This window comes from Oryzias latipes, chromosome 1 (assembly GCF_053564925.1).
Source record: "Oryzias latipes strain Hd-rR chromosome 1, Olatipes_Hd-rR_3.1".
In the NCBI taxonomy this organism is placed as follows: Eukaryota; Metazoa; Chordata; class Actinopteri; order Beloniformes; family Adrianichthyidae; genus Oryzias; species Oryzias latipes.
Genome location: NC_136237.1, coordinates 26,227,905 through 26,238,320, shown reverse-complemented (window position 1 = coordinate 26,238,320; position 10,416 = coordinate 26,227,905). Strand labels below are relative to the sequence as shown.

The 10,416-nt window shown below is 39.3% G+C and overlaps 1 protein-coding gene across 1 annotated transcript; it reads left to right on the top strand.

The window, feature by feature from the left end:
* Positions 1-2,858: 2,858 nt before the first annotated feature.
* On the top strand, positions 2,859-4,462 carry LOC144993319 (hairy and enhancer of split-related protein helt-like). The gene is made up of 4 exons (XM_078949456.1): positions 2,859-2,988; positions 3,469-3,573; positions 3,734-3,830; positions 3,914-4,462. Exons 1-4 carry the CDS (start codon positions 2,962-2,964, stop codon positions 4,375-4,377), a joined length of 693 nt encoding a protein of 230 aa, XP_078805582.1. The 5' UTR covers positions 2,859-2,961; the 3' UTR covers positions 4,378-4,462.
* Positions 4,463-10,416: the final 5,954 nt, after the last annotated feature.

The window sequence follows — 10,416 nt, the reverse complement described above, 5'->3', positions numbered from 1 at the left end:
GCAGTCTGAGCTCAGTGGGGACCGTGTGAACTGCCACAGTTCAGGCTGAGGGGGGCGCACCGACCCAAAGGATTGTCGGTCTCTTCAGCGGAGGTCACCACGGGTCAGAGCGCAGTGCCAGACAACACCCGAGTCCACAGCGTGCAGAGGCGACCGCCGCTGATTTAAAAAAAAGGATTCATTTCTGTAGGTTTATTTATAATTTCCTGCTTGTTTTGGCTGTCTTGCACATCCGAGATAAATAATGATTGCATTAACTCCACAAAGAATAGGATTTTAAAAAGATAAATAGGGGAAAAGTCGGAATAAACCAATCTGCAGATAAATTTGAGTAAATTGATTTTGTAAAAATCCTCATTATTATTTATAATGGTTTTTATACACGCCAGGTCATACTGACATTTGGGGTTTTTTAACAAAAATTAGTGTAGTCATTATTCCAACAAAGCTGCCTCTATCACTGATGCTAAATCTTTCGCCAAAATAAATACAAACCGTTCCCTCCCATGGACTGATTAGGATTTTTATAAATTTGCTAGGAAAATCCAAAAATCTTTTATTTTTAAACAAAAATTAATTACTTTTTAATGTCGTGTATAAAAAATAACTTTAACAAACAATATCCATCAAACCAGAAAGCTATAGGAACATAAAATGAATAAAAAGAAATTAACATATTTTGAAGTTTGCGGAATCACCTGAAGTTTACGGAATCACGTTACAGCCTATGACATAAAAATGTAACCAGTCTCAAGATTGTTTTTCTATTTTTTGTCTCGAAATCTAATTATTTTTCTGTATGTATTCAAAAACAGCGTGAAATGCGCCTGCTTTTGCCCTCTTACGCACTAATTTTGCAACCAAGTCAGGATTACGCAGTTAAAAGAGGCGGGATAAATTACTTTTTAATATTGGAATACTTATTTGCTGCCTTCAAATACAGTTTAAATACTGTTTCAAAATATAAAGGTTATAATTCAAGCCATACAGTTAATGTTAGGTGAGTCTAAAAGGCAGTTGCGCACATGTTTAAATGGAGCTTACCCAAAAGAGCGCAAATCTTTATTCAAAACAATAAATGTACTCGTGATTATGCAGGAAATTTTAAATATTGTTTAGTTTTCTCCGCGTTTAAAAAGTCCCAACACTGGATGAAAAGTAAAAAGGGGAAAAAGGTTGGAAAAAGCGGGACTTGTGGTCTTGGCCCATGCATAGATTTATTCCGGCGCAGCACAATGGTCTGCCAGCAAAGACTTCCAGTGTTTAACTCAGTTCTCCTAAAAACCAACAACACACAAATCCGTCCATATTTCAAAGGACAAACACATAAAAAGTGTTCAAAACTCCACACTGAAGTAATTGGATTTTATGCCCCCGTCCCTCTCACTCGCGCCTTTCTCTCCATGGTGCTCTCAAAACTCTCCAAAAGCCTCAGATGTCGTGCGAGCTTTGCTTTCTTCAATCTATGCCGCTTTTAATTCGTCGACACCGCTCACAGGATCAAATATACCCAAGAATGGAGAAAGTTTACAGATTAAAACATTCCCAGTCACAACATAAAAAAGAATCGGAGCAGACTATCGTGACGCATGAGAGCAGCCTGAATCCGTGAGAGGCAGCGCACACAATAAACCTGTTGTGGACCTTGCTGTGAAAATATGTTTGAAGAAAACAGCCAATTGTTGTATGAAATGTATTCAAGTATAAAATAATGCCCTTTGTTTGGGGGGAAAAACTTGAGCAATGTGAGGGTACAAAAGTCCCCTGTGGCATTTACTCGACGCCTTTGTGCAGTTTGCGCTTTGGCGTCTCCACTTGGCGCATTCCCCAGGCCCCTTTAAACGCGATTGTTTCTTTCTTTCTAATGACATTTACCGGATCAAAACATGCTGTTAATTCGATCAGAAAGCTTCACCCTTCATAACAATGGCAGTATAATTTCTTCCAAAGTTTGTTAAGTTGACCGAAATTAGACAAATGAATAGAGGTCTCCGGGCTACCCATCTTGCAGGTGACGGGGAATAATGCGCGCTCACACCAGCTGCATTCTTCTTTATTTCTCCCTTTCTTTCACAGCATTATTAAAATTTAGGCCAATGAAACTATTCATTCGACTGAATAGACATTTTCTTATAGGATAATAGGATACAAATTGAGCCTCTCCAAAGAGTCTCCAGTGGTGGGTAACCCTCGTGTGCCAGAGGCTGCTGGAGACGCTGGCCTTGACGCAGACGACGCTCGTGTGCCAGGGCTAATCACACACCTGCCGTGGAGTCCAGCAAAATAAAGAATGTAAACAAAAAGCTTGCCATCTCTCATAAAAGATGGACGTGTCACCAAGTCGTGTGAGAAACGCCGAGAACAAACGGGGGGACTCCGTTTCCAAAAGGTCTCCCCTGAACTTGGCGGAACAGCCTATTAAAGGCTTACTTAATTACTTTAATGGTACTGGACAGGCCTTAACACTCTAACCGGGCTTGGATGAAAGTTAGGGTGGCTTGCTGAGAATTGTAAACACGCGATCGTGTGAGAAACGCGAGCTTGAACAAAAAATGATTCATTTTTTTGCCCGCTTTGTCTCGAGTGCGCACAGTGCGCCCCGCCGGATCAGGCGAGTCCAACGCTCTGTTATTATTTCCCGCCTGCGTTGTTGCTATGCAAATAATATTCCGAAAGCAATCACGTGTCTTTTAGACAGCCACGTGGATTAACAAAGCAGGTTTGCCCCCCCCTGCTCAGATTTTTTAAACAATTTCTTTAACTGATCCTAAACGCACACATTTACCCAAGGCGCAGCTCTAATCCTGAATAAATTATACAGTGAAAGACAGACTCTCTCGAAAACCTGCTTTATAAGCGACAGGACAGCCCTCCATCCTCAGTCAATCTTCAACCTGACCAACACACCTCATCCATACGTTCAACTGAACGGGGTTTTCAAAGTTTGTCAGGAATCCCTCGATGGCGTCCAAAATGAAGGACAGGAAGGTACGCGCTCCGTGTGCGCCCTCAGGAATTACATACTTTGGCAAACAATAACTCCTGTGATTTTTCACAAATGTTCTTTTGGTAACGTTTTTTACTTAAAAGACTGAACGTGTACCATTTTTACGCGGAATTGAAAAATAGTTACGTCTTTGGCGCGCGTTACAGAAGAATTCCCGTGCGCCTTTGAGATGGATGTAAAGCTTTAGAAGTCTCGACCTGAAGCAATCCAAGTTTCAGAAAAAAAAATTTCATTGAGAAAATGTTATATGCATCATTTTTTGAACGTAGTGAGTCTGTAAAGAAACACTATTGTCCCTTAGGCGCTTTGGAACGAGCAAATACGCGCTGCGCAAAAGAGCTCAAGTGTCAGGGCAGTTTGACTAGGATTTTTTTCGCTTTCGTTTGTTTTCCGCACTTGCTATAAACCAAAGAAGCTGCAAAAATCCTATATCCTTATGTGTTTACTTAATATTTTTACAGAGAACTCCAATTTCTCACAAAGTGATCGAAAAAAGAAGACGGGACCGCATCAATCGCTGCTTGAACGAGCTTGGAAAAACCGTCCCGATGGCTCTGGCAAAACAGGTGAGAGAATATATACTTTGCAATTTTGATATTTTAATATCTAAAAAAGGTCTAAAACCGAATGCCACTCTTCCTTGAAATAATTAAGCATGAGCATGAGGCCTGCTCACACGCAAGTACAAATTATTAAAACTGGATTGTTTTGCGCGCCTTTCGACAGAACTCTGGAAAACTGGAGAAAGCGGAAATCTTGGAGATGACCGTCCAGTACCTTCGAGCACTCCACTCAGCAGATTTTCCCCGCGGTAGAGAAAAAGGTTAGTAACTTTTCCCATTGGGAGGCAACATGTTAAACGTCATTTCAGGAGGATTAACCTCTCCGCTCTTTGGTTAATTCCAGGTGAGCTGTTGGCAGAATTTGCCAACTACTTTCACTACGGATATCACGAGTGCATGAAGAATTTGGTGCATTACCTAACCACAGAGGACAGAGCGGAAACAAAAGACATCAAGTACGCCAGGATTCTTGCGTTTCTACAGTCAAAGTCTCGTGTGGTCACCGAGCCCGTGTTTGGCTCCGTGGGCGCAATTGCGGAACCATCAGACTTTCTGAGCCAGCTTCACTCCTCATCGGAGCACCAAAGCCACAGCCCCTCCGAGTACCAACAGAGTCCACCAGGGGTCTTCTCGTGGCCCGGCTCCGCGCGCAGTCAGAGCATCTCGTACCCAACAGTGCCTCTCTCTGCGCACACTCAGCAGCACGGAGGATACTTGTCACCGGGACTGGATCATCATTATTTTAACCTTATAGGTCACACTCACACGAACGCGTTCAGTCTGCACAGCGCACAGCACGCGATGTAAACACGTCAGCCTTTTTCTTGATTTTATTTATGCCGTGGATCATGTACATGTTGTAAATAAATAAAAATGTTCTTACTAAAAACAATTTGTACTTGTTATTTACAAACCATTATCAAGGCTGTGTGCGTAAAATGCAAACTTCTTTCCAGATGAAGTAAAGCCGAGGTGGGGAAACTGTTCAAGTTGATCAGCAGTTTTGAGAAACGTGGAAAAAATACACACTTTCCATCTGCAGATCATATAAAAAAAGAAAGAATCTGAAACAAAACACTTCTGGAATGTTCCCATTGTCTAATGGGCTGAATATTAGAGCCAAGAGGTCCACCTTGCTAAATATTCACAAAATTTTAAAAACAGTTTTTCCAAATACTTTAAATGAATTAATATTCTGCTCAAATAGTCAAATTTCTAAAATTGGTAAGGGTAGATCTCTTTCCAAACCTGAGTTTGAAACGGAAAAGAGCATTTTTCCTAAAGGCTGCAAAAGAAAACGAAATGTCTTTAAAGTAGGTGAGTTTGAGTTTACATAAAGTTGCCCCACTCTGCTTAGGTGAACATCACAAAAGGTCAAAACTTTTTTTCTATGGAGAAGAAAACAGTTTTCAGTTTTGCAGACAGAAAATACAGCAGTAATACATATGAAGCTTTATCTGAATTGAGTTTTAAAAGACCCAAATTGCAGTAAACAAAATAATAAAACACACTCTTAAAAAAATTGAGTTATTTCTTAGAACCAATTCTTAACCAATACTATTGTATTGGGTCATAATAATAATTCATTTGAGTCCAATTTATGTAGTTTTGTTTTCCTGAGTTAAAATAATTAAAAATCTTAATTTAATAAAAAAAATGCAATAACAAAAAATAATTAAACAAAAAAAAAAATATATTGTGTTTTATTGTTTAAATAATCAAAACAGGAACAAAACCCCGAATTGAGGTGCAGGACACACACACACAAATTAAAGCATTACAACAAATGAAAACCAAAAAGGCATTAATCCTTACATTTCCGCTGGAACAGAAATGTAAGATCTGAATTTAAACAAGTAAAAAAAAGATTAATCTGCTTCAAACATCTCTGGGAACACACAACAGCAGAAAGACAACCACAATTACCGTCTCAAGGTGATCATAAAGCAATCACCATAATCAGCAGCTTCTTTTGTCTTTTCTTTAGCATTTGTGTTAAATGAATAACAAGGAGCTCAGGGGATTTTTTAGTTCAACAGAAGGTCCTTGTTCTTCATCCTTGAGTGACTGTGAAGAAGAAGAATCAAAACCATGGCATTAAAAGAATAAGGGTAAAACAATCCTACACCTGCTTTCACAGAAAAAGTTCAAATGAACACAAACAGGAATAACTTATGCAGAAATTCAGCGTTTGTAAATGTTGAGGTAATATGCCAGAGAGGGTGGATGTAATCAATCACTTCTCAGTGTGGGTTGGAGGACTAATGGATGGATGGATAAGCTCATGTTAATCGCCTGGATGGCTGGATAAACCCACATTAACCAGTCGCTGACCAAAAAGAGAAGCAACAAGAGAGCTCAAGGAAGAACTGAAAGACAGTGTCCAAGCAGATGGAAAAGTGACAATACCATCAAGGAGAAAAAGGATTTGGAGGCAATTCTTGGATCCCCACAGCTTCAGTGTTGGTTTAAATCCTGACTCTAAACAAGAAAAAAAGACTCACGGTCAGTTGCGTGTGAAAGATTTGATCACATCACATCACATGAATAATAATAAATTGGGCAGGAATAAAAACGAACTCCAGACTATTTATTGTCATGTAAAAATCAGCTGCAGTGGTGGTACTTTTCCTCGGAGAATGTTTATCTTTTGCATTAACATCACGCTCTGAACATTAACAATCTATCCTTTCAAAACATATTCATTGCCAATGCCATGGAAACCATCAAGCTTCCACTTTAAAACTTGAGGTAACAGGAAATTCTAATAATAATGTATATAAAAGAATGAGTATGAGGTCAATGTACAATCTTGTTTCTAAAAAATTACACCTCAATAATATTGATTTCCATTTTAAAACACTTGTCTTCACGTGTTTGTAAAACTGTGTTAATCCTACACTAAGTCTAACAGAAGCACCTTTGTATTTTAGGCAAAAGGCGGAGAAGAATAGAAGGGAAAAGTCTTTACAAACAGCTTTTTTGAAGATATGTGGTCCTGTAATTTCTAAGAGTTTGTCATATGTTTGAGCCAAACTGGATCCCACACTCCTCACATCTAACCTTACAGAACGCATTGTGACAAAAATGTAAAACCTGTCATAACTTGTTTAACCTCTTCATGCCTGACTCCATTTCAATTTATATAAAACATATTATTCAATGTTTTTTGTGTTAAAGGTGTTGCTAAATTAAGTGGAGTCCTGGATTTATTTAAATCAGTGGCACACGATATGAAGGGGTAAAGTCTTTAACAGACCAAAAATGTTATAATGTCTTATCAATGATATTCTTCAATAAAAAAAGAGACTTTTGTCCTTTCAGAATTGTTTCAGCATCTAAATTTCATTATAGAATAATCAGTTTATAAATGTCAGAGTCCTGACTTTGAGGTAAGGCCTATCAGATTGTGCTTTTCAGATTATTGTTGAGTGATGATGATTATTGTTATGTTTCAGAGCAGATCAGGGGTCTGGAACCTGCAGCTCTGGAGCCACATGGGGCTCTTTAACCCCTCCAATTCAACCCCCCCCCCCTCTCTGGTTAAAGAAAAATGAAATGTTTTTAACTTTAAAAAGTTACTGTAAAATAAAAAGTAAGTAAGTAGAATAATACACATAAAGTAAACATACTCAAACTTTATCCAACTCATTCACAAACAGTTGAAGGACAGTAAGTCCGTGAGGTTCATGGCTATGGTACTCAGTAAAAACAGAAGTGTTAATGCAAAGAGTGGATTTTTACTCTGAGCCAAACAACATATGGTCCTTATCGACACACTGTTAACTTTAACAGTAAAAAGTGTTGAATAACCAGAGTGAATTTATGTTTGGATTGTGTGTTTTGCCTAAACAGAGAAAGTTCGACAACTTCAAACACAAAAACTTATGAAAACTTTTGCACCTACAAAATACAATTGAAACACACTTCAAAATACTATCTGAGAAAATACATTAGTCATTATTTTTTGCAGATATATCCAGTTATTAAAAGTATGTTGAACAAAGGCATACTTTTTTATTTCCAGACAGACTTTTTATGCAGATTATGTCTGGTCTTTAAATATGAAATTCACAGTAATTTTACTAACAACTTGTTTAGACACAATTCACACCATTGCAACAATTATTTTTATTAAATAATTAACTTGCATTCAATTTCACGATAAGGGTTCAAAGACTAAGGGCCAAATGGTTGGCCCTCACACATTTCCACGTCAGACTGGCCCTCTTTGCAAAACGTTTGGACATCCCTGCTTTACTCACATTTATAGATCAGGCTGCTTTCGTTGCCTAAACTTCATGTTCAGAAATATTTGCTGGTTTTTCCAGCTTGACATTTTTGCCTTTGAAAAAAATGAAAAAAGATTTTTACAGGCTACAAAGCATTTAGTGTGAATGCTTTGATTTGAAACCAACTAAATTGAAGTGTATGAAATGTGAGAATTTTTATTTATGTTTTGCCAGTGTAGAAGTTTTTTTTTCAAACATTACATTAATAAACTGAACTAAAACAAGGGAACTGTCTCCAGAAACGTAAGAAACCATTCCCTGTAGGGAGAATTGCTCATTCTGCCAAACCCCTTTTCATCTCTGCACTACAGTCAGGCTTATATGGAAGTTTTTCTGTAGCATAATTAAAAATAAAAGTCAAAACCAGAAATGTTTTTTCATTTTCAAAATGAAGCTGCATCAAATGACGCAAAATTAAAATGAAAAATCAATACTTCAAAATGCTTTTTCATTTTCTACTTAAACATCCCTCATTCTGTGACATAATTAAAGCGATAATGCATAGAGGGGATTGTATTTGCATTTTCAAAATCACCCCGCAAAAAGTGTAGCAAAACTCAATACCAGTGAGCAGTTCCAGGGGGGAGGCGGGGCGATGACGTCATTGCTCACCCGGTGTGGCTGTATGCTCTGCGCAAGCCAAGCATGTCCCTGATCAGTGCAGCTGGACTTTTCATGTTTTTGCGGACAGGGAAGGGTGCTTTGTAACGTAGGGTGCTCTGGAGGACACTTCAGACCTCAGTCCATCCTACTGTCCTGAGTGAGCGAGCTGCCCGGCTCAGACTGTGTCTCCCAGGAGAACCGAGAGGAGTGGAGGTGGCTTATGAAGGCGGAAGTGCCGCTTCGAGCAGTCCTGAGAAACCGTACAATCATGTGAATGTGTTTTTAATCATGTCCAGGCAAAATAAAGACTGGTGTTACCCCACATATTCACAGCAAAGATGCACATTGCGGCATTGCCCGCACGGAGTTTAAATGCATCAGAAGCTAAATGTTGTTGTTGACACATAATCCTAAACCCTTCTCCTGAATGTTATGATGTTTTTTTTTTTTTTTTTCATCTAGACAATAATTATAAATCAGATCTCCTGGTTTTATTTTTTTCCTCTCCGGTTAAGGCAGGACAGCAAGCTTTCAGACTCGGTCAGAGAGAGATGGAAAACCGCTGCCTGCAGCGGCCGTCATGCCTGGGAGCTGAAGCAGAGACTCTCTCTGGGAGAATCTCTGTAATGAACTGGAACATGGAAACATGTTTACCATGTGGAACTCTTTAAAATAAATACACCTGATCTCTGAGCATTCTCCGAGTCTTCCATGCATTGTAATGCAATAAACACAGACATCGCTCCATGTAGAGATCCGGCTAAAAACATTAGCTGGTAGCTCCTCCCACACACTGCCTGGTGCGTTCACGGAGCTCCAGTACATAGAAGATTCGCGGAACTCCAACAGCCACCCAGTCCGCTAATATATTTTCATGAGCAAAGAAAAACAGCTGAAACGACCATAAAATCACCCAAATTATGTACACCGGCCTAAAGGCATTTTTACCCGCAAATTTAGAACAAAAACCACCCAATCTGGCAACACTGCCGGGAGGGTGAAGAGCGCAGAAGATCAGTGAGCACTGATGTCATTGCCCCGCCTCCCCCCTGGAAATGCTGACTGGTACTAAGTTTTGCTACACTTCACTTCACTGAATGTGAAAACGCAAATGCAATCCCCTCTTTGTATTTTCGCTTTAATTATGTCACAGAATGAGCGACGTTAAAGTAGAAAATGAAAAAGCATTTTGAAGTATTGATTTTTCATTTTATTTTTGAGTCATTTGATGCAGTTACATTTTGAAAATGAAAAAGCATTTCTGTTAATCCATATTAATTTTCAAAGTAGACATTTCTAAATGAATTTTGCTACAGATTTACCAGAGAACTTTTTGAAAATGAAATGTCAAATACCATTTTCTTTGTTGAAGAAGAAAAAGAGAAAGCGGTTTGGCGGATTTCTTTTTCTTTTTAATTTTGAGTCAACAAATGCAGCTTCACTTTGAAAATGAAAAAGCATTTCTGGTTTTGACTTTTATTTTTAATTATGCTACAGAAAATCTTCCATAGGCTTAGCTGTGCTCTCAACAGCCTCTCCTGCTGTCTCCTGCTGCTGTGTGTTTGGATTGCCTAAACATGCGTGTGAAGGAGGGTTTACAGAAGTGATATGGGAGCTGAGCCAACATGCAGCACAAGCTGTGAGAAAACCAACAGTCACTTATTGCTGGGTGGTAATCACAGCAAACCAGTGGCACCGGATCCCAACTGGTTCACCTCGGAATGGTTGCCTGATCCACTACATGAAAAGATCCAGAGTGAGAAAGAGAGAGGGGGGGGGCGCAAGAACAGAAGAGGAGAGAAGCAGAAACTGTGTGAGAGGGAGCCTGATTGTACGAGAAGGGGGAGAAGGGATGAAGATCATTCCCACAGCAGATAGTGCTATCTCACAGGGTTTTAAGGGCCCCCATTCTGTACACCCCTGCCCCTCTCCCCATTCCTCCCTCCCTTCC